Source organism: Scyliorhinus canicula, chromosome 9 (genome assembly GCF_902713615.1).
Source record: "Scyliorhinus canicula chromosome 9, sScyCan1.1, whole genome shotgun sequence".
NCBI classification, from domain to species: domain Eukaryota; kingdom Metazoa; phylum Chordata; class Chondrichthyes; order Carcharhiniformes; family Scyliorhinidae; genus Scyliorhinus; species Scyliorhinus canicula.
The window spans coordinates 143599580-143624971 of NC_052154.1; the positions used below are offsets into that span (position 1 = coordinate 143599580).

General features: G+C 47.7%; 1 protein-coding gene across 1 annotated transcript in view; it reads right to left on the reverse strand.

Annotated features, from left to right (window-relative positions):
• Positions 1–17036: 17036 nt before the first annotated feature.
• The window catches only part of LOC119970942, an 89033-nt gene continuing 80677 nt past the window's right edge, over positions 17037–25392 (reverse strand). The window contains exon 8 of the mRNA XM_038806053.1: positions 17037–17528. Coding sequence (XP_038661981.1) covers positions 17489–17528 — 40 coding nt within the window. The 3' untranslated portion in view covers positions 17037–17488. The remainder of the gene's footprint in view (positions 17529–25392) is intronic.

Below are 25392 nucleotides of genomic sequence, written 5' to 3' on the forward strand. Positions count from 1 at the left end.
ATAGTAGACAAAAGAATAATCAACAGAGTACATTGGCAGTGGTGCATCAACAAATAGTGATTGGTTACAGTGCGGAACAATGCCAAATAAGAGCAGCATAGGGCGTTGTGAATAGTGTTCTTACAGGGAACAGATCAATCCAAGGGAGAGTCATTGAGGAGTCTAGTAATTGTGGGGAAGAAGCTGTTCCTATGTCTGGATGTGCGGGTCTGAATTGGCGAGTGTTCTGGCGAGTTTTCGTTAAAAAGTGGCTATATTTCAGATCCACTGGAGAAGAGCCAGCTGACGTGCAACTGCTCAGCACATCATCATCACTGGAAGTCCCATTGTAACACAGTCCTGAACCATTGCATTCCATGCGGTGTAGATATACTTACAGTGCTATTACAGAGGGAATTCCATGACTTTTACCAGTGACAGTGAAGGAACAGCAAGAGTTTCAAGTCAGAATGGTGTATGACTTGGAGGAGAACTTGCAGATGCAGATGGTCCCAAATGTTTGCTATCCTTGTTCTTCTATGTGATAGAGGTCATGCATTTTAAAGGTGGTCAAAGGAGCCTTGGTGAGTTGCTGCCACTGCGCTGGTGGTGCAGGGAGTGCAGATCAAGTGGACTCATTTGTGCTGGATCGTGTCAAATGTCCTGAATGCTTTTGGAGCTACACTCATCCAGGCAAATGGAGAGTATTGTTGAACCCAATTGACATGTGCCTTGTAGATAGTGGATAGGCTTTGGTGAGTCAGGTGATTAGACGGGCTGTTGTAGCTTTGGCTGGTAAACCTACGTCTCTGGGCAATCACAACCCCTCAGGAAGTTAATGGTGAGGGATTCAGCATTGGCAATGCTGGTGAATGTAAAGAAGAAGTGGTTAGATTCTCTCTCATTGGAGATGGTTATTGCCTGGCACATGTGCTTATTGTCTAGCATTTGAGTGACACAAATATTTCTTGCTATTTATCAGCTCAAGCCTGGATGTTGGCCAGGTCTTGCTACATGTGGGCATGGATTGCTTCAATAAATCAGTTGGGAATGGTACAGAACACAATGCAATCTTATGATAGCAGAAAGATCATTGGTGAAGCAGCTGAAGATGATTGGGGCTGAGAAGCTACCTTGAGGAGCTCTTACAATGATGTCCATGGGCTTAGATGATTAGCCTCCAACAACCACAACTATATTTTTTTGTGCTAGATATGACTCTATCCAGCTTAAAGCTTTTCTTCTGATTCCCACTGACTTCAAATTTGCAAGTGCTCCTTGATGCCAGATTCAGTCAAGTGCTGCTTTGATGTCAAGGGCAATAATCTAACCTCACCTCTGCATTCATCTCTTGTGTGCATGTTTGTACCAAGGCTGTAACGCCTACTCCCGTTCCTAGTTCTATATTCTTCAATGTTTGTTTCTATAAATATACCAGAGAATTAATTAGACAGCTCTTTTGAAGGGGGCAGACTGGTGTAGCTAGTTGGTTACATAATTAGAACCTCTGGGACTGGGATTGAATCCAACCCAGAGTGAGGGAATGAAAATCTCCTTTCTATCTGATAGCTATGCATCCATCAAGTCGACAGTGAATTAATTTAGAATTTGCAGTGCAGAAGGAGGCCATTCGGCCCATCGAGTCTGCACCGGCTCTTTGAAAGAGCACCCTATCCAAGCCCACACCTCCACCCTATACCCACAACCCAGTAACCCTACCCAACACTAAGGGAAATTTAGCATGACCAATCTACCTAATCTGCACATCTTTGGACTGTGGGAGGAAACCGGAGCACCCGGAGGAAACCCACGCACACACGGGGAGAACGTGCAGACTCTGCACAGGCAGTGACCCAAGCCGGGAATCGAACCTGGGACCCTGGAGCTGTGAAGCAATTGTGCTAACCAGCATGCTACCGTGCTGCCCGGTAGAGCATTCTACATAGGCCCACTCCCACATCTTATCCCCGTTATCCCACGCATCAATCATGGCCAGTCCACCTAACCTGCACATTTTTGGGCAGATTGGTATTTTATGATGCCAATCATTGACATTGCCCAACAAGTAGCTACCAGCTTGATGGAGATACATACATCAGTGCTTCCTAAACTTGTTTTTAAATTTAGTGTACCCAATTAATTTTTTTCCAATTTGGGGGCAAATTTTAGCGTGGCCAATCCACCTACCCTGCACATCTTTGGGTTGTGGGGGCAAAACCCACGCAAATACGGGGTGATTGTGCAAACTCCACACGGACAGTGACCCAGAACCGGGATCGAACACGGTGAAGAAGACTTGCAAAATTTAATGGATATAATTGTAAAGGAAAAAGTGGTAGATACTAGCTTACATTCAACTTCAAGAAAATGTAGACTTATGTAAAGACAAAATAAAAAGACATACCATTTACTGTGATGTTGTATGCACGCAAGTTGCAACATGTTAATCAATTCAACTACCTGGGAAGAACAGTAACATCTGATGTTATAATCAGTACTGTCATCTGAAAGAGGACTGGACAAGCCAAAAGTGTTTATACAAAATTAAGCAACATTCTAAGAAACATCAGTTTAAGTTTTGAAATGAAAATCCGTACACAAAAATACGTTTGGTTCGTAATGAATGATGGATGTGAAGCTTGGAGCATTGGGAAAGAGGAACAAAAGAAAATCAACAACTTTGAAATGTGGTGCTTAAGGAGGATCCTGATGCTTAAAATGGATCCTAAGGGTAAGCTGGGTGAAGAAAAGAACTAATGAAGCATTGAAGAGAATTCCTAAATAATATCAAAGGATAAATAGTGTTCTTCAAACATGTTATCCATGCTCAAAGGTCAAAGATGCCAAATCACTAACACAGGGATTAACAGAAGAGCAAAAGGGTGATGGTGAATGAAACAGCTAGATTACATTAAAGACTGGTTTAACCAGAACTCCAAGAACAAGGTCATCCAGTGTTGTTACAACCAGAAGTTTGGACGATCATGGTCCTTTACACCACTCAGCATGGCACTTGGATCATGATCTGCTGGCTGTAAAAAGCACCTTAAATCGCTGCAGGTTTCAGTCTCATTATCCCAGTCGATTTGAAGTACACAGAAAACATCCCCAACTTGGCATTAATTAGGCACTCTCACTAAAAGAAGCCATAAATGGGAAATTGGCATGTCTCAATCATGTGGTAACAGGTACTTGAGTTTGGGGCTCAGGCAGATTAAAATGGTGGAAGCTTTATTTTGCACCTGTCATGCAAATTGATTAACCGAGAGGTACTTGAGGCTGATACTGTACACTTGAAACTGCCCCATTTTTGGCACTGACAATATTTACTTTATACATTAACTGCTTTAAAGAAAAACATTTATTCAGATAAACAGTTTCCTTTATGTCTAAATATAAATATATATATATATATATATATACACACACACACACACACACACACACAGTTTCCTTTATGTCTCAGAGAAAATTCACTGGGTGAAATTTTAAAAGTGCATCAATCTAAACACAGGAAAATCCCGAGGTCAAGCTATCTTCAAAATGCACAGCTGAGTGTGTGGTTAATGGTCAACAGGGTAGGACGATTTCTCAAAAGTAATGAAGCTGTTCACCACTTTGGGTCAAAACTCGCAGTCATATTAAAATAAGTTCCTGGGAATTGTTTTAATTGTTCAGTTCCTGTCCTTTTGCAACATCTAGAATAGAACCAGTATTATTTAATGTAAGTGTACAAAAAACACATATCACCCACCAGTTCCGAGTTATTGTAATTACCAGTGCTGATTTGCTTCAAGTCCAGCTTATTAAGACTAACATACAGAGTTTCAAAGTTGGAGGACCACCTGACGTCCATTCCCAGGCTTGGCCAGGGATTGCCATTAGTGGATGCTGGATGTATACAGCCAGTGTTTACCCTGACTGTATTTGCCTCTCTTCCGCAGTCTTGCCTATGTCTGGGTGACCCTGGAGAAGGAGCAAGGGGTGTCTGACGTATGCCTGAGATCTTCCTTGAGTGGGCACTGCAGAACATGGTTGAAAGTGGAAGCAATGTTATTTAATTTGAATTTCCCTTGTTTATTAGTTTTGCCACTCTAAAAATTGTACACTTCTGTTAGATATTATTTGTTTGACAATACTGTGGCACTCCAGTGTTTCTTGAAGGGTTCAAGTAAAAGAGGTACACAGTTTCCGTTATGTCTCAAAGAAAATGCACTGTGCTCACCCCAGTCGAACACCGGCATCTCCACATCATATGAACGAGGTAATCATTCCATCAATCACTCTAAAAAATACCTTTGGCAGGAACATCGGCAGGCTTTCTTTTCTACTTGGTCTTTTCTGTGGCTCTGTTCCAATTAGGGCAATCAGTAAATTTGCCTTCTTTCTATATTGTCTAAGTCCGAATGCTTAGAGTCACCAGGTATCGAATGATACCACCACAAGTTTCAACCGGCTATTGATCAACGAGCCAAACACCAGTTAGTTAGTTCAAGTGTACTTTATTTACACACAATTAGTCATGCAACATAAACACTACTAGTTAGCCACACCTATCAACTAAGACACTTAACTTCGGGCATCCGGCTTAGGTCAGAAAACAGTGGCCGCTGTTCAATTCTGGATCTCTCAGGTTCGAAGGAGTAACTGCTGCTCAGCTGGGCTCATCCGTCTGGTAGCGAGCGTTAAACTTGGTCTCGCTTCTGGCGTTGCTACGATTGGCAATGACCGTGACCGGGGTACCAAGACCAAAAGAGAGCGAGCGTATGGCGAACTCTTTTTCTTATACTCAGGAGTTTTCGTGCTCTTTTGGGCAGTCCTTCGATTTGGGCCTTACTAATTGGGGAATCTGTTCGATTCCTTAGCCAATAAGTGGGCGGGGATCTGGATGGCTGGGCATGTCCCAAGCGGTCACTGTTTGAGTTACCCTTGGACAGGGAGTGCCGCCAAAATGTCTGGGACTGTCCCGGTTGCTGGAGTACCAGTCCTTTTGTGTTGGGGGAGATGGGCCATCAAATGCTAATCGGCCTGATTAACATGCTAATGCGACGGAGTTTCGATACTGTCTGGACTTTTGCTGACAAATATGCATTTCAGGCTCTGACCCTGCCTGAATCTTGGCTTGTCCATTTTACCCACCAGGCTTTGGGGTTTCTCTGTACCTAGTTGGAAGTGGCCATCCAAGATGGCTACAGGTATTGGAAAATAAACAGAAATCGCGGCACACATTCATTTTAACCACCTGTACCCTTTTTCACATTTGCAGCACGGTAGCATAGTGGTTAGCACAGCTCTGGGCCCCAGGTTCGATTCCCAGCTTAGGTCACTGTCTGTGCGGAGTCTGCACATTCTCTCCATGTTTGCGTGGGTTTCCTCCGGGTGCTCCGGTTTCCTCCCACAGTCCAAAGATGTGCAGGTTAGGTGGATTGTCTATGCTAAATTGCCCTTAGTGTCCAAAATAGGTTAGGTGGGGTTACGGGGATAGGGTGGAGGTGTGGGGATAGGGTGGAGGTCAGGGCTTAGATAGGGTGCTCTTTTCAAGAGCCGGTGCAGACTTCAATGAGCCAAACTGTAAATTCTATACCTGACCCGCCAGTGACAGAGGGAGACAATCCCACCTTGCCAGATCAGCTTTCGCCCTCCCCACCAAACTAGAAATATTATACCCAAGGAGCTCCCCCCCCCAGGTATCTAAAGTGAGTACCTGCCCTACAGAATGGCAGCCCCCGACCCGTCCCCACCACTGGCCGAGAAACCACAAAATACTCACTCTTGTCTAGATTTAACTTGTACCCTGAGAAAGATCCAAACACCCAAAGAAGCTCCAGTATTCCCTCTATTGACGCACTCGATTCCAACATGTATAAAAACAAGTCATCGGCGTATAAGGACACCCTATGCTGTACATCCCCCCCAGCCTCTCGGCACTATCCCTTTCCATACACCTGAACTTCTTAACACGATGGCCAACGGCTCAATTGAGAGTGCAAACAGCAGGGGGGACATTGGACTAGGCAGGGATGTCCTTCGGTGGAGAGAAAAGTATTTCGAGCTGATGTTATTTGTGCGGACACTCACCCTCGGCTCCTTATACAGTCCACAAATCGTGGTCCCATCCTAAACCGCTCTAGAATTGCCATCAAGTACCCTCATTCTACACAGCAAAACGCTTTCTCGGCGTCCAATGCCACAACCACCTCTGTTTCCTTCCCCTCGCTGGTGCCATAACCACGTTCAATACCCTCCTAATATTCAAAAAGAGCTGCTTCCCTCTCGCAGACCCTGTCTGATCCTCGCCTACCATCTCCGGAAGGCACGCCTCCAGCCTACCTGCCAGTAACTTCGCCAATACCTTTGCGCCCACGTTTAAAAGTGATATGGACCTATACAATAATAATTGTTTATTGTCACATGTAGGCATACATTAACATTGCAATGAAGTTACTCTGGAAAGCCCCTAGTCGCCACATTCCGACGCCTGGTTCGGGTACACGGAGGGAGAATTCAGAATATCCAATTCACCTAACAAGCACGTCTTTCGGGACTTGTGGGAGGAAATCGGAGCACCCAGAGGAAGCCCACGCAGAAACGGGGAGAACATGTAGGCTCCACACAGGCAGTGACCCAAGCCAGGAATCGAACCTGGGACCCCGGAGCTGTGAAGCTACCACTGCTACCATGCTGCCCATATTCCCCATACTCCATCGGATCCTTGTCTTCTTTAAGCAACAGGGAAATCACTGCCTGCCCCAAAGTTTGTGGTAACACACCCATCCCTATCACCTCTTCAAACATCCCCACCGTCAGCGGTGCCAGTTTCTATTAAATTTTTTATAATATTCCACCGGAAACCCATCCGGCCCTGCTACCTTCCCCGATTGCATCCTTCCAATCGCACCTTTTATCTCCTGCTCCACTATCGCTCCTTCTAATGCAACCCTGTCCCCTTCCCCTAACCTCGGGTACTCCAACCCATCTAGAAATTGCTGCATATCTCGATCTCCCCCAGGTGTTTCTGACCTGTACACCCTCTCATAGAATTCCTTAAAGACCTTGTTAATCTGATCACCACTAACTTCCCTGCCCTATCCCGCACTTGGATAATTTCCCTTCCCGTTGCCTCCCTCCGAAGCTGACCTGCTAACATACGTCCCACCTTCTCTCCATGCTAGTACATTGCACCCCTTAACTGGCACACTGCCTCCCTGGTAGATTGTCGGTTAAAGCTCGCCTGTAGTTCCTTCCTCTTTTCCAACTTCACTGGGTCCCCATCTTCTGCATAACTCCTATCTACCTCCAACATCTCTTCTATTACCCTCTGATATCCTAACATCTCCTCTTTGTCCACCCTGGCCTTAAACAAGATCACTTCACCCCTCACCACCGCCTTTAGAGCCTTCCAGACAACCACCTTCGACACCTCCCCCGTGCAGCTGAAACCTACATTCCTCAATTATTTTTTCAGTTTTGTCACAGAACCCTCGGTCCCCCAACAATCCCACATCTAATTTCCACCCCAGCCTTTGTACTAACCCTTTCTCCAGTACCATATCCACCCAACGCGGAGCATGATCTGACACTGCAATTGCCGTGTACTCCAACCCCTTAACCTCAGCCAGCAAAGCCTTACCCAGCACGAAAAAGTCGATCCTCAAGTATACCTTCTGGACTGCCAAGAAAAACGAGTACTCACATTCCCTCAGGTGCAGAAACTTCCAAGGATCCACCCTTCCCATTTCCATTAGCCCAGCCAACGCCTTCGTCCCCTACCCCCACCCCCCCCCCCCCCCCCCCCGCCCCCCCCCCCCCCGACGGTACTAACGAGCGCAGCCATGACCTGTCCAATCTTGGCTCCTGCACCAGGTTCCAGTCCTCACCCACTATCAGCTCGTGTGAGCCCTAGTCAGGGATGGCCCCACACACCTTCTTCATGAATCCCACATCATCCTAATTGGGACCGTATGCACTTACCAGCGACACTAACCTCCCCTCCAGCGTCTCTGTCGCAGTCACATACCTACCCCTCTGATCTGCAACCACCTTCTCCATCTGGAACCGTACCCTTTTTGCTGACCATTACCGCTACCCCTCGAGCACTTCCGTCAAATCCAGAGTGAAACACCTGGCTAACCCAGCCCTTTTTATGTCTCTCCTGGTCCTTCACCCTCAAGTGCGTCTCCTGCAGCATTGCTACATCAGCCATCAAGCTTTTAAGATGCGCAAGCACCTTTGACCTCTTGACTGGACCTCCCAGCTTCCTCACGTTCCACCTTACTATCCTAACTGAGGGTCTCTCAACACCCCCCCCCCCCCTCTTATCCGCCACCATCATCATACCACCGGGCACTGCCCTATGAGCCCACCCGCCCCTATCCATTGTTAACATTGAACCCCCTCCCAGAATTCCCCCTGTACTTCCTCTCGAAGCAACCTCACCCAGTATCGACCCCCCCACTTGTCTCGTAGGCCCCATTGAAGCTTGCTAACCAGGCTCCAATGTCCGCAGCCCTCCTCCCACCTCAACTGTTCACTAGCTGACTTTGGTTAGCTAGTGTGGGTGCCCCCCCCGAAAAAGGCATTCCGTCCCCTCCCACCCAGTCCCAGAGGAAAAAGGAAAACAATCCAACTCAATAAAATAACATATAACCGTCACAACAGAGTATGCCAATCAAACCAAACAAAAACTTAAACTCTATAACAATGTGAAGTCAAGTAAGTTACAATACAGGTCAATGAAAAGAAAGTTAGAACATTTATAGATTTTCCAGCTCCCCAATCACAGTCCACGACTTCTCTTCCAGCTCCACTCCTTACTACTGCCCCAAGTCTTCTGTCTCCACGAACGCCTCCGCCGCTTCGATATTAAAAATCCTTGGTGTTGTACGTCAACCTCAGCTTCGCCGGGTACACCATACCAAATCGCATCCCCTTGTTGTATAATATTGCTTTAACCCGGCTCAACGCTGCTCGTCTCTTCGCCAGCTCCACTGTCGAGTCTTGGTATATCCGAATTCCAACACCAGCCCACTGCACTTTCTGCTTCTGCCTTGCCCAGCTTAATATCCTTTCCTTCATGTGGTATTTATGGAAGCAAATAATTACTGCTCTTGGTGACTCATTTACTTTGGGTTTCGGCCTTAACGATCGATGACCTTGGTCCAGTTCATACCGGGAGGGGTCCTCACCCTCCCCCATCTACTCTGCCAGCATCTTAGCGAAGCATTCTGTTGGCCTCGGGCCCTCTGCCCCTTCGGACAAGCCCACAATTCTCAGATTGTGCTGCCTCGAGCGGTTCTCCAAATCTTCGAGCTTTGCTCGAAGCCCTCTGCTGGCTTCCACCACTCTCCGCAGATCGGCCGCCATCGAGGTGAGCTGGTCGCTGTGCTGCGACACGGCTTCCTCCACTCCCTTCATCGTCTCACCTTGCCCTCTCACCTCGGCTGATGCCTTTGCCACAGCTACCCTCACCGGGGCGATTGCTTCCTCCACCAATGATTTCAGTGCGACTGCCCTCTCCTTCCTCAAGGCCTCCATGTGCCTCGCAAACTGCTTCTCCAGCTCCACAGCCATCACCTCGGTCATCTTTCCCACTGTAAGCAGTGTGTCAACACCATGCGCTCTGACATCCGCCACCTTGCCAGCAGTTTTGCTGGCCCTCTCACTCGATGACGAAGCCTCCTTTCCTCCCTTCTTTCCAGATGCTCCTCGCATAACCTATTTGCATCCTTTAGTGACTTACTATCTTTCCTTCTTCAATCCTCCAGAAATTACCCCCGGAACCAGACTTTAAACCTCTTAAAATACATCTCAAGCGGGAGCCACCCAACGTGCGACTTCCCCTCTACATGCCGCCACTGGAAGTCCCGGCTCTTCCAAACTTGATGAATTATTACTGGGCAGCGAATATAGTGGGAAGTGGGGGCGGGGTCGGTACGGGAGCGGATGGAGGGAGCCTTTTATAAGGGCACTAGTGTAGGGGCATTATTGACGGCGCCCCTACCATTTACGCCAGCCACCTACTCCACAAGCTCGGCAATGGTGACGGCCCTGAGGGTGTGGAGACAGCACCCGAGGCTGGAGAGGGCCTCGATTTGGGCTCCGATCTGCGGGAACCATAGGTTTGCTCCGGAGGGGGCTGGACAGGGGATTTTGCCGTGGCAACAGGCAGGGATTGAGGGGTTTGGGGACAGCTTCTTGAGCTTGGAGGGGTTGGTGGAGGAATTTAAGCTGCCCACTGGAAATGGGTTCCGGTATTTACGTGAGGGATTTGGCCAGGAAGCAGGTACCGACCTTTCCCCACCTGCCGCCTCAGGGACTACAGGACAAGGTGGTGTCAAAAACAAGGGTAGGTGAGTGTAGAGTGTCAGAAATGTATAAAGAGTTAATGAGTTGGGAGGGTCCGTAATTGGGGTAGTAATGTGTCAGTGGGAGGAGTTAAGGAGGAGGTGGAGACTGGACTGTGGGAGGAAGCTACGAGGAGGATCCTTTTGTGTGCTAGGCTTAGCCTTATACAGTTTAAAGTGGTTCACAGGGCACATATGACTGTGACTAGGATGAGCAGGTTTTTTGAAGGAGTGGATAGGTGTGGGCAGTGAACGGGTGGGCCCGCGAATCACGTCCACATGTTTTGGGCCTGTCCGAAGCTGGGGGGATTCTGGCAGGGGTCCATTGATGTTATGTCAAAGGTGTTGGGGGTGAAGGTGGTCCCAAGTCCAGAAGTGGTGACCTTTGGAGTGTCAAAAAAAAAGAGTAATTCCTGTCCTCAGCTGACATTCATACTTATGTACTTCCAGTAAAAGGGTCCGGCGGCCCTCATTTTCCCCTCTGTAATCCTAAAGCAACTTTTGTGATTGACTATCATCACAGCTGAGATCCGATAACTGCACACACCAAAAAGCTGGGATTTTCCTGTCATTTCTCTTTTACAACTACTTTGATTTTGTACCAAGTAAGCACATGCTGACCTCTGTCGGGCTAACTGGCCCGTCCCCTTAGGCAAGAACCAAATCCCGCCATGGCATGATGCGAAACCAATAATCACCAATTAAAGCCAATCTCCATTCCATGTCCTATCTAATGGCCTCACGTTATCTAACCGCCTCCAAATCAAGCTGTTACGTGGGTGCTGATTAGTTCACCTTTGTAAAAGTGTGAAGCTGGCAGATTGGCTGCTGTGGGGATCCGAGGAGGTGAGTAGCCATCTTTGAAATTGGGCAGCGAGTCCAGGGGCCCTGGGTTTTCTGCCCCAGTGCTCAGGGGGTCGTGGGAGTGGGCTGCCATGCCACCCCCTGGATCCATAACGAAGATAACTCCTGCTCCTGCCTTTCTGTCTCACCAACCACCCATAACCTCCACTGACTGTGGTGACCTCTGTCTGCCTGGATGAAGGCTATTGCTAATTGGGAATCGTACTAAAATGAACACTTCAACCTTCCAACTGCATTCCCGTGGGGTAGGCGTGCCATGTAGCAGGTGGGAGTTATTGCCTAGCATCCCAATCAGACCATGAGGCTTGGACACTGTGACTGAACACTGGACACAGCAGCCAACATCCAAACATCTAGGGGCTGGGCCTCAGCACCGGGGACATTTCCGCCAGCAGAAGATGGGTGTGTTAACCGGGGAGGGAACCAGCACACTGTCTAGGTAACGCTACCAGCGAGTGTTTGGGGTACAGGGTAAGGGGCCGGTGCCCAAGGACCCCTGCTGCGGCCTGGGGTGCATGACACCCTGAGAGATACAGGGGTGTATTGGATTTACTAATTATTTTGGGGGTCCTTTAAGAAATCAACTAAGCCTATATTGGGACAATAAAATGATTCTTAAAACATAGTCCAACTTGTGTGCGACCAACTTATGAAGATCATGCAAGTGTGCACGCTTCCCAGGGAGAGCCTGCAGAAGTATGATAGACTTATAAAAAAAGTGAGTGAACTATTAAACTGTGACCATGACTATCTATAGATGACAATGTTTCAAAATATGTGCTGTATAAGTACACTTAAAAGCGACACGAAAACACATTCAGCAGATTTGCAACAATCTAGTAACAATAGTATGGCCAGGCCAGGCATGACGCAAAGATTTTAACCGTGGGATAGAATACATTGGAACGGTGCTGTGTCAGGGAAATAATAATTAATTTGGAGTAAGTGATTAATGTCTAATTATCCAATCACCTGTTAAGTGATTGACACTTTTCTGAACGAATCAGGGGGTCTCAACTGAGAATTAGAACCAATAAGAGTAAATAAGGGGTTAAACCATAGATAAGGATTGCCTTAAGAATATGATCTTATGATTGATTAAGAGAATGCTAGCCTTCTGGAATTCTTGGAGCATCTGTAGCAATTATTTCTTGGAGGTATTTTCTTTGAACTTTTCCTTATGTTAAAATTTGAAAGACTTTTCACTGTAGTCTGACAAGTTTATATATTATTTTGATCTAAGTTTTGATTGTTTTTTTTTACTTGCATAAAAACAAAGAGTGCTATAGACACCTCTTCAACAGGACTGAGTACCTTATTTTTGGAAGAAAAATATAAAGATCTTACTGGATGTGAGATGCGGAGGAGCCATGGGGGGGGGGGGGGGTGCATGGTCCCGGGTGGAAGACACACTGGTTGTCAGTCTCTTATCCTCTCAAATCCTTAGAGATATTACACAAGGTGGATGATATCTTGGACCCCGAGGAAGTTCCCTCTTGGTGTTGCTGGCAGGTCAGACGGCCAGAAGCCGGGGAAGGCAGGGGCAGCAGCGGCCTGAGATGCTGGCCCATGTGCAGGACTCTGCCCCACATTCTGAGGACTCGGCTACCCATCAGGCCAGGGAGGGACCCACAGAGAGAGGTCAGCAACGGACCAAGATGTACAGGCATCACTAGTCCTTTGAACAAGGAGACGGTGCGGCACTTGCACCATGTCCTTGTGGACTTGGCACCACGTGGAGGAGGAGGGTACCTGCTCCAGGTGGCCGTCAAGGTCAACGAAGGCCTGAACCTTTGCGCCTCAGAATCATTCCATGGGTTGAGCAGGACTTGAGTGACATTTCGCAAGCTACAGCCACAAGTGTATCTGTGAAGTCACGGATGTCCTGTTTGCTCGGGCAGCTAACTATATAAACTTTGACCTGGACCAGGCCCAACAAGATGCCTGGGCAGTAGGATTCTCCACCATTGCCAGGACCCCCATGTCCAGGGGCTACATCAACAGGATTGGGTTCCACTCCCTGAATGTCCAACTTGTGTGCAACCAACACATGAAGATCATGCATGTGTGTGCACGCTTCCCAGGGAGAGTGCACGACAGCTACATCCTGGGCCAGTCAGAGATCCCTGCCTCTTCGAGGACCATCCCAAGATAGCTAATTGACTCCTGGGGGATGAGAGGTACCAGCTAAGGACCTGGCTAATGACACCAGTATGGAGGCCGGTGACCGATGTGGAGACTCGATATAATGAGGCCCATGCGGTCACCAGGGCTGTCATTGAGCGGTACACTGGACTGCTCAAAATGTGGTGCACTGGGCTGCTCAAAATGTGGTTCCAATGCCTGGACCGCTCTGGTGGTGCACTGTGGTACGCCCTCCAGAGCGTCACCCGCTTTGTGGTGATCTGCTGTGCCCTCCACAATCTGGCACAGCAATGGGGCGACGTTCTGGAGGTGGATGGCGAGGAACGTGGCCACCGAGGAGGATGAGGCGGCGGCGCCAGACCTGGAGGACAAGCCAGAGGAGGATCCGCAGGACCATCTGGAGGATAGGCAGTAGCGGTGAGGGTCCGGCATGCCTGGAGGGTCAGGGAGGCCCTCATCCTCGCTCGCTTCTCACAGGATATGGTTTTGTCTGTCATCTCATCCCCCAACACCCCAACCACCACCTCCCACCTCCTCCTCTGTCTCCCCCCCCCCCCCCCCCCCCGCCCCGGGTAGTGGGACCTTACTGATGAAAACTGACTCCTACATTTCCTATGTTATAACAGTGCCAAGACTTCAAAGGACTTTAAGATGTCATGTTGTGAAAGCCACTAATTAAAAGTGCACGTCTTTTTAAAAGGAAACTTCTATTAAACTGAGCAAATCAGAGTATGGACTCTCTGGGTTTAATGATGGTTATTTACTGCAAAGACCACTGAGCTTAAGCTGTAATGGGTAGTTTTTGCAGCCTGCCAAATGGAGCTATCAGTGGACAGTATGTAGTTATATATTGCGCAGAACACTTCAGTTTCTAAGGTTAACAAGGCTGATTTTGTTTTTTGAAGAAAGCAGGTTTTATTTAGAATCAAAACATTTGAGTTATTGATCCATTAACAAAGATACAATGCATGAATGAAAAATAAGATGAATCTACAGAGAGAAATTATTTAACTAGAGTATAGAATCCAGAATGTTAATCCATAACACGCAAAATTTTAATGAATGACTGGCTGAAAAAACGTCAAAGGAAAGGACAAAGAACAGGAGAACAAGAAACTAAATCTTCTGGGAAAAATATCTCTTCTCAACGAAATGTTTATTCTGTGGGGTAGGAGTTGGGGGGCTGGTAAGATTTGGGGGGAAAGGACTGAGACACCAGATTCATAAGGAGACCAAATTGAAACAAAACTTCATCAGAAGCCTGTAGCGGCATTGAACCCATTTCTGCACCTGATGGCAGACTTCAAAATAAATTTGGCTAATTCAGCTAAAAAAAAGCAGCTTTAGTCATAGTTAGCTAGATATCTGCCAACTTAAGCCTTTCACATTCCACAATAATTAGGGACTTAAAAACACAAAAGAATGGTTCACTTAGAGACTACCACCTGGACTTCATTCCCAGGGTTTTACTTTTTCATAAGATAATTAGTCATAGTCCACAAGGAGAATAGGCATTTTTCTCCATTAGAGAGAGAGAGAGAGATTAGCTTTTCAACTGAAATAGCTTCTCTGATTCCTCTTTGACTTACTGACTTGAAACCTTTACAAAATTTGCCAGGCTCTGTTCTCTTGAGGGAACACACTAGCCTTTCCACTTCTCTTCTCCTCAGTTTAAAAAAAAATAACTTGCTAACTTCAGCAGGGATTAATCAGCCAGGAGAGGCACAGTTCTTCTGATCAATACCCAAAATATGGCAAGTGACAAGGCTAATTTGGAAGTTTTATACTTCAGTTTTCTCATCTCCTGAAGGCACCATTTCAGGGCAACAGCTTCATGAACTCAAGTCTGTTATATTATCCTCACCCAAGCAGCATTATTCATGCATGAGACCTGTGCAATAGAGTTGGCAGGCTATCTAATTGCCACAGCATTACTTTTAGTTTACGCAGAACTTCCAGGAGCAGTCTCTGACTAGTGATTAGAAGCACAAATTCTAACTAATTTTGTTTCTCTATCACAGAGACAGTGACTTTATACCAACCTATCAGATTAATTTAGCATAGACTTGGATTAAATCTGGAATATTCTCGATTCATATAGTTTAGCTATTGAATGGTTACATCTGCTGAACAACTGGGCAACTTATTTCTCAAATAGGTGAAGAGAAACATTCTAAAGTACAGTTGAGTTGCTTTCATAGCAAGGTAACACTGGATCTCTACAGAAATAAAATAAGAGGTTGGATATGATATGGAGTTCTCACTCAAATTCAAATGCAGATATATCCATAGCAGTACCATCTAATAAATGTTGTTGGTTATAAATAGCGACTAGAAATCGAACACACACCCTTTTCCTTATTCCTAACATTCCATGTGTCACTGGTAACTCTTTGCTTATTTGTTCATAGGAAGTTAGTCTAAGTATAAGACACAAGTTACCAGTTGAAATATACTGATGATGGACACTACTGATCAGAAATCATTCTAACTTCAACCGCCATCTCCCATACCTAGATTCCTCTCTATCCCAATAACCCATTGTCAAACTCTTTAATTCATCTTCTGGTATTCATCCATAAAATCTTCTAGATCGGATTGATGCAGAATGCCTATATATATTATTCCATCATCTATGCATTAAAGGGAAAGCTCTTGTATTCCATATTGGTACTTCCTACGTTCAAAGCCACAAAGCTGAAGTCTTTAAGTTTACCCCAATCTCACCAAAAAACCCACCCATCACTGGAACATAAAGTGTTGAATAAATGGCATAAAGTGTGCATATACTATAAGTAAACCCACCTGATAGCACAACTTGAACGTTCTCCTGTATTGAAAGTAATATATTCAGAACAGTTACTAACTCCGGACATTCCAGCTTCTCAATATGGTCATGAATTTCATAGATGTTGAGACAGTGATTGAACTCGAAACTGGACATAGACAGAATTATTCAAGTGAGGGCCTCACGGTAGCATGGTGGTTAGCATCAATGCTTCACAGCTCCAGGGTCCCACGTTCGATTCCCGGCTGGGTCACTGTCTGTGTGGAGTCTGCACGTCCTCCCCGTGTGTGCGTGGGTTTCCCCCGGGTGCTCCGGTTTCCTCCCACAGTCCAAAGATGTGCGGGTTAGGTGGATTGGCCATGATAAATTGCCCGTAGTGTAAGGTTAATGGAGGGATTGTTGGGTTACGGGTATACGGGTTACGTGGGTTTAAGTAGGGTGATCATTGCTCGGCGCAACATCGAGGGCCGAAGGGCCTGTTCTGTGCTGTACTGTTCTATGTTCTATGTTCTGTTCTTTTGATGGAAATACCAAGTTGTGAGCAGAGAAAGACAAAAAGTATCAATTAATTTATGGCTCACGGTTGTTGTAGGTGAAGAGCTGCAATAGCAACTGGAAACACTGATGATTGGCGTGAGGAACAGATCTACTATTTATCTAGGATGAGTGTTTGAGTCATGTATGCTTCACACCAACTGAATGGAGAAACTGCACTCAATGAAAAGGACGTTTGATACAGATGAACAGGATGACCAAACAATTCACTGATTAGAGCTATGAAAACCTTGGTGGCAGTGGTTCTAATTAAACAAGAAGTTTTAAAAGTGATGCTTTTGTATCTGGTGTCTGATATTGAATTGAGTTATTGAATTGCTAGACAGAATTTCAGATGACTTTGAGTAAACCTGACAATTATATAATTTCACCGTACTCATAACTGTTATTTAATAAACATCATGCTGGATTATTCTGTGACACTGAAGCCAAGCCCGATTTCGGAATATTTAACAATCTTTCAATCATTCTTGGAGTTGGAGAGTCCTGCAACTTGAAGCCAATCGCAGACCTTCCACCAAAAAGCATAAGAATCAGTGGTTTGCAAGATTTAAATTTACATCATTTAAAATGCTGCACAAGTGTACCATGGATTAAGAAAGTGTTAGAAAAAGATTAAACTATGAAAAAACCCAACATTTTTGTATAATTTCCTGATAATTTTACATCTCTATTAGTTATGTACAAATATCACATTTAAATACAAAGAATACTTAATTGAATATCATTTGTATAGTGCAGATTTCATTATTAAAAATACATTAAAATGTTTACTGTTAGTGCGAATATTTTATCAAACTAATTTGTTCGTTCATTATCGAGAGCGATGGGACTTCAAGGAACCAGAAGACGACCTGCACAAACAATACAATTGTGAAAAAATGTTTTACAAAGTCTGCTACAAAATGTAAAATCTTCATGTTTGAATAGCTTCAGAAGGTTATCTTGTTGAAATTTAAATCTCTAATTCTAATCAACCTTTTACTTTTTAAAAATATTCTGTATATCCTAAGTTGGAGTGACGACATGAAAGATTTGCAGTGGTTCAGTTGCAAGCATTTGGGGGAGGTAGTGGGCATCGTGGTATTGTCACTGAAACTAGTAATCTAGAGACCCAGGGTAATTCCCTGGGGACCTGGGTTCAAATCCCCAGTTGGTGGAATTTGAATTCAATAAAAATCTGGAAATTAAAAGTCTAATGATGACCGTGACACCATTGTTAATTGTCGTAAAAAACCCATCTGACTCACTAATGTCCTTTAGGGAAGGAAATCTGCCATCCTTACCTGGTCTGGACTACACGTGATTCCAGACCCATAGCAATGCAGTTGAATCTTAAATGCCCTCAGATAGGGGCAATAAATGCTGACCCAGCCAGCGGCCCCCATATCTCTGGATGAATAAAAAAAAAATTCTCTCCTCCCAGAATTAGAGGAATGTATACTCAAGTCCAACTCGAGGCATTTGAGCACAAAATCTAGCCTGAAAATATAGTTCAGTTACGAAAGGGTTGTTGTGCTGCCAAAAAAATGCCATCTTTTAGATGAGACGTTAATCCAAGTCACCATCTATTCTCTCAGGTGATGTAATGGATCTCACACATCCTTTCAAAGAGGAGTTCTCAGTGACCAATATATCTCCCTCAATCAACATCAGGTCACATGGTCATTATCACATTACTGTTGGTAGGGCTTTAACTTCAGGTGGAATGGCAATTGAGTTGGATTGTCACTCCATTCATAATTACTTACCCTGAAACAAAGGGAGGAATTCTCCGCTCCCGGGAAAAATCGGGAGGGCCGTTGTGAACTCGGCCGAGTTTCACGACGGCCTCGGAGGCCGCTCCTCGTCCCCTATTCTCCCCTCCCGGCGGGGCTAGTAGCGGCGCTCCGTAACTCTCGGCCGCGGGGCGTCGCACCGAGAATGACGCGACCGGCACACCTAATGACGTCAGCCACGCATGCGCAGGTTGGCCGTCATGCGCGGCTGACGTCACGACACTGACAGCTCGAACCCGCGCATGCGCGGTGGCTGTCTTTCCCCTCAGCCGCCCCGCAAGACGTGGCGGCTTGATCTTGCGGGGCGACGGAGGGGAAATAGTGCGTCCGATTGAGACGCGGCCCGCCGATCGGTGGGCACCGATCGCGGGCCTGTCCCCTCCCAAGCACAGTCGTGGTGCTCATTCCCCACCAGGCCCCCTACAAGCCCCAAACGGGCATCTCCACACCCGTTTCACGACGGCAGCGACCAGGTGTGGTTGCGACGATTCTTCAGAGGGCGGGGTAGGGGAATCGCGGGGGGCGTGAAATTTGTCAGGGCGGCGTGGGGAGCGGAGAATCGCGCCCAAAATCTTTCCTATCTCACCTGAACTTCAGACTTGGCCAGTTGTCATAAAACAGGCAAGTTTAAAGATTCAGCCACTGAGAAGTCAGGGAGAATTTAAGTGTATAAGGTAAGTGGGCAGGATTTGGGATGGGATGTCAGGCAGGGGGCGGTGAGAAGGTCCTCCAGTTTCTGAGCACATATTTGGGGTACCTTGCAGGTACGCTGCCCTGAAACATGGACACTACAGGCCAACGTAGCTACCAGAGTCATAATTTCAATACACATCAAGTAGTTTTAAGTTATAAACTTGCTTTTAAATGTTACAATGATTTAAATTTAAAAATTATAATGGAGAATTAATCACACCAAATACTAGCAGATTTCTTTTAACAATAATAATAATCTTTATTGTCACAAGTAGGCTCACATTAACACTGCAATGAAGTTACTGTGAAAAGCCCCCAGTTGCCACACTCCAGCGCCTATTTGGAGGGAGAATTCAGAATGTCCCAATTACCTAACAGCACATCTTTTGGGATCTGTGGGTGGAAACCGGAGCACCCAGAGGAAATCCACTCAGACACAGGGAGAACGTGCAAACTCCGCACGGATAGTGACCAAGCCGGGAATCGCACCTGGGACCCTGGCACTGTGAAGCAACAGTGCTAACCACTGTGCTACCATTCTGCCCATAACATGCCATTTATTACTATTTCTTTTTTTTCATTTTCTTTTTCATTAAGAGGCAATTTAGTGTGGCCAAACCACATACCCTGCACATCTGTGTGTTGTGGGGGTGAGACCCATGCAGACAAGGGGAGAATGTGCAAACTCCACAAGACAGTGATCCAGGGCCAGGATCGAACCCGGGTCCTTGGTGCAGTGAGGCAGCAGTGCTCACCACTGTGCTACGTGGCACCCTTATTTACAATTTCTTGGCACCTTGGTAACAAACCGCAGATTCGTTGGTAATCACACAGAGAAATCACACTTTTGAATCCTACCCAAGATAGAATATGATTGCCTGGGAAATCATTTTCCAGCCCAACCCCTGGCCAACCAGATTGAAAGATCTCTGGAAAGCAAAGATTTCATTCTCAATCCATCTTTTGTAAGTTTACTACGAAAATGAACCTGAAAGGATTTCCAGTGGTGGTCATGGAGTGAGCGGTCGCGCATTTGGATGTTTTTCTACCTTTCCCTCTTCGTAGAGTGGAAGTTTGGATGGAAAAAAGTGTAGGAGTGCCAGGAGAAAGGGAGGCTCCACTGGTATGGCTGGTGGGTGGATCCAAGGACTAGAGGTGGGTTGAGAAGAAGGTAACTCTTGGAGATGGAGAATCTTTGTGCACAATAGGTCAAGATAGTAGAGGGCAGTGGTCAATGGAGCAGCTGTTGAACTTCTTAAATGAGAAGTTCAACCAGCAGAGAAGGGAGCCCAGGAAGACCTAGCCAGGGTGGTAGAGCCACTTAAAATGTGGATTGACCATGTGGAGCAGAGGCTGCAGTTCCAGGGCCAGGTGAAAGTGGAGGAGACAGTGGGGGAGACAAGGAGCAGCTTGCCTCGTTGGTGTCCGAGATGGGAGTGATGCAGGAGACCCAAAAGCAGCTGAAGGAGAAGGTGAAGGATCTGGAGAACTGCTGCAGAAGACAATGCGTGGGGATGCCCGAAGGCATTGAAGGAGTGGATGCAGGCACGTTTGTGGCCAAGATGTTGGAAACGGTGATTGGGGAGGGGGCCTTCGACCGGTCACTGGAGGTCGTCCGAGCACACAGGGCATTGATGACGGGGGCCACAGACGGGCGAGCTGCCGAGGGCAATGATGGTGCGGTTGCACCGTTTCCTGGACAAGGAGGAGATTCTGCAATGGCGAAGCAGACGAGGAGGTGCACCTGGGAAGGGAATGAGCTGCGGCGCAGAACTGGCGGAGGGGGGGGGGGGGGGGGCAGTTTTAACTTGGGGGGGCAGTTTTAACTGGGTCAAGGCTGCCTTCTTCAAGGGGGTGAAGTTTGGGGTCTTGTATCCGGCCTCCTTCTGGGTGATTTTCCAGAATCAGGAACATTATTTTGGTACACCAGAGGAGGTGACAGAATTTTTGAGGGACAATGGACTGGCAGGAGAAGGAGGACATTGGGCTTTTGAGGAGGTGATTTATTTTGATGGTTGTTGAAGAGCTTTTCTCCTTTGAAATGCTTTGTTGGGCTTGGTGGCAGGGTGCTTGGGGAGCATCAAGGGTGAGTGCACGAGTGTACCATTTTTCTCTTTCTTTGTTTCTTGAGGGAGTGCTGACAAGGGTGTGGTTGTTTGGTGCAGCGGGAAAAGGAGTGATGACGGTGAATATCCGACGGTGGGCCGGGATGGGTCGTGTGACATGGACCACGAGGAACCTGAGGGGGCTGAATGGGCCGGTCAAACAGTCACATGTATTTGTGTACCTGAGGAGTCTGAAGTGGCTTTTTAAAAAAAAAAAAGAGATGCATTCAAATATGGAGGATCAGACAAGGCCGAGGAAAGGTTGGGAATTGCAGGTATTTCACTCGGGACTGGAAATGAAGACAAGGGGAGTGGAGTCCGGTGGTGGACATGGAGCACGAGTGGTCGCACATTTGGCAGCTCCTGCGCAAGGCGTTTATTTTGGTCCTTTTCACCGTTTGCTGGGCGGATATTATGGTGGAAAACGGTGTAGAAGTGGTTGATGAAAGTTAAACTCCACTGGTGGTGCTGGTGGGTGGATCCACGGACCAGAAGTGGGTCGAGAAGAAGGGAGCAGTTGGAGCAAGAAATTCTTTATGCGCCACAAGTGAACGTGGCGGAGGGTAAAGGGTCAGCCCTGCCTGTACAATATTCAACAGAGCAGCTGGTGGACTTCTTAAATGAGACGTTCAGCCGGCAGAGGTGGAAAACACAGGAAGACCCGGCCATGGCGGTGGAACCATTAAAAGCTGGAATTGAACAGGTGAAACAGAAACTGGAGTCCCTGGGCCAGGCTATTAGGAAGGTGGAGGAGATAGTGGGGGAGCACGAGGAGCAGCTTACCTCTTTCCAGCCAATTTCAGGATGATGCGGGAGACCCAGAAGCAGCTAAAGGGGAAGGTGGAGGATCTGGAGTACTGCTCCTGGAGGCAAAACCTCAATCATAGGGATTGATTATAGAATCATAGGGATGCCCGAGGGCATCGAGGGAGCTGATGCTGTCTGATATGTAGCCAAGATGTTGGAGAAGCTGATGGGGAAGGGATCATTCAACCGACCCCTGGAGGTCAACTGGGCACTTTGGCCACTGATAAGGAAGCCACAGGCGAATGAGCCACCGAGGGCGATGGTGGTGAGGCTCCACCGATTCCTTGACCAGGAGAATATATTGCAGTAGGCAAGGCAGACAAGGAGTTGCACCCGGGAAGGTAATGAACTCCGGGTGTACCAGGACTTTGGCGCGGAACTGGCGAAGAAGAGAGCTGGGTTCAATCGAGTGAAAGCTGCCCTTTTTAAGAAGGGGGTGAAGTTTGCGATGCTGTACCCAGCCCGCCTCTGGGTGACTGACAACGGCCAAGAACATCATATTGGGTCACCAGAGGAGGTGATAGAGTTTTTAAAGAGACAATGGACTTGCAGGAGAAGGTGGACATTGAACTTTTTAGTTTTTGTTGCCTTTTGTTTGTTGGTTATGGGAGGACCTCTCTTCTTTGAGAGGTTTTGTTGGGTTCCATGGCGGGATGTTTGGGGAACACGGAGGGTGCGTGCAAGAAAAGCACTTGAAGACCGGCGATCAGACTAGGCCACAGAAAGAGTGGGTAGGGCAAGTCTTTCATTCGGGATTAGGTATGAAGATGCGGGGGACTGGTTGTGCTGATAAAAGAACGGGTGATTGAGGTGGGGAATATTGTGGCAGATTCAGGAGGGAGGTTCGTGATGGTGAGTGGGAAGCTGGAGGGGATGCCAGTGATCTTGGGAATGTCTATGTCCCAAAACTTGGGACAATGTGGAGTTCATGAGGCAGTGCTGGGAAGATCCCAGACCTGGACTCACACTGGGTGAGCACGGGAGCGAAATGTTAAGATTGAATCAGGTTTCGACTGGTCGAGCCCGAGTCGGGAAGGGTGTCCAGCAGTGCCGAAGGAGCTGAGGGGGTTCATGGAGAGCATGGGTGGAGTGGATACATGGAGGTTTGGGAAGCCGAGGGCGTAGGGCGTCTCGTACTTCTCCCAGGGTGTACTTGCGGATTGATATTTTGTGCTGGATAAGGCGCTGTTGGCGGGAGCTGTCGACCCGGGGTACTCGGCGATCATGATTTCAGACCACGCGCCCTGGGTGGATTACAAGTGGACCGGTTGTTTGTGGGAGGGGGGCACCTGCAGTGGAGGCTGGATGTGGGGTTCTTGCCGGATGTGGAGGTGTGGTGAGCGGTGAGCTGCCACCCGGGGGTATGTGGAACACACGAATATGGGGGTGATTACGGCTGCATGCATGGTGGGAGGCATTCAAGGCGATGGCTAGGGGGAGTTTATTTAGATTAGAGGGCACAGGAAAAAGGTGGAACGGGTTAGAAGATGGCAAGGTTTAGTGGAAGAGATTCTGCGGGTTGAAAGGAGCTACTCAGAGGTCCTGGAGGCAGGGTTGGTGAACGAGAGCAGAGGCTCCAGATGGAGTTTGGGTTGGTGTCCATGGGGAAGGCAGTGGGTCATTTGCAGCGGGCCAGTGTACGAGTATGGGGAGAAGGCGAGCAGGATGCTGGCCCACCAACTCAGGAAGCTCGACGCAGGCAAGGGAGATTGGAAGAGTGAAAGACGGGACGGAAAGGGTGGTACTGGATCTAGTGGGGGTAAATGGGGTATTTGAGGGGTTTTATAAGAAGCTATACCAGTCAGAGCCCCCGGCCGCCGGGGGTGGGGGTGGTATGGATGCGGCAGTTTCTGGATGGGCTGGAGTTTCCCCAAGGTGGATGAGGACCTGGTGAAGGGCCTGGGGGTCCCCATTGGGTTGAGGGAGATGATGGAGTGTATTGGGGGCAATGCAGGCAGGGAATGTCCTGGGCTCGGATGGGTTCCCGGTGGAGTTTGAGGGCATATAACAAGGCTAGGGAGAAAGGGAAGCTCACCCTACACTATCGCAGGCACCCATCTCCCTGATACTGAAGGAGGATAAGGATCCTGAGCAGTGCGGATCCTACCTTCCAATATCATTGTTAAATGTGGACACCAAGTTGCTGGTGAAGGTGTTGGCTTCACAAATAGAGGACTGTGTCCATGAGTGATAGGCGAGGACCAAACGGAGCTTGTGAAGGAGAGGCAACTGTCGGCAAATGTAAGGAGGTTAACATGATTATCATGCCCCCAATGGGGCAGGAAGTAGAGGTGGCAGTGGCAATGGATGCAGGGAAGGCTTCCGACCGAGTAGAGTTCTGTGGGAGGTGTTGGGATGGTTTGGGTTCGGGCAGGGGTTTGTGGATTGGATCCAGTATAAGGCGCAGGTAGTAAGTGTGTGGACGAATCGGTCGAGCTTGGGATATTTCAGGTTGCACCGTGGGGCAAGGCAGGGGATCCGCTCTTCCCGTTGCTTTTTGCCCCGCTGATAGAGCCATTGGCAATGGAGTTAGAGCTTTGAGGGGTTGGAAAATGATTGCGGGGCTAGTTGGGGAGCTGCCGTTCAAGGTGGTGGGGGCGAGTTTCAGTTACTTGGGCATTCAGGTGGCGCAGCTCGGTTGGTGGAGCAGATGAAGGGTAATTTTAAGAGGTGGGTGTGCAGCCATTGTCGTTGGCGGGACGGGAATGGATTTACATACTTCCAGGTCCAGGGTTTCGAGAGGAGGCAGATGCCGTAATTTTCTGGGTTGCCACCCACGGGGCTGCAGGATAAGGTGCTGTTGAGGGAGGGGGTAGGGGAGGGCAAGGTATCCGAGGTTCACAAGGAGTTGATAGACTAGGAGGGAGCCCCAACAGGAGATGTTAAACAGAAGTGGGAGACACGTGGGAAGAGGCCTGCGGAGGGTAAATGCGTCCTCGTCGTGTGCAAGGCTCGACCATATTCAGTTTAAAGTTGTTCACAGGGCGCATATGACAGTGGCCAGGATGAGTAGGTTCTTTGAGAGAGTAGAGGACAGGTGCGGAAGGTGCGCGGGGAGTGTGTGAACCATGTCCACATGCTTTGCACGAAACTGAATGGGTTCTGACAGAGGTTTGCGGACGTAATGTCCGAGGTGTTGGGGAAAAAGGTGGCCCCGTGCCCAGAGGTAGCGATAGTTGGGGTGTTGGAAGATCGGTGTGTCTAAGGGGCGAGGGAAGCCGATGTTTTGGCCTTTGCCTCCCTAATAGCCCAGAGACAGATTTTGCTTGGGTGGAGGGGGTTTGGGTGAGTGACCAGGCAGAATTCCTGAGATTGGAAAAAGATCAAGTTCGTCT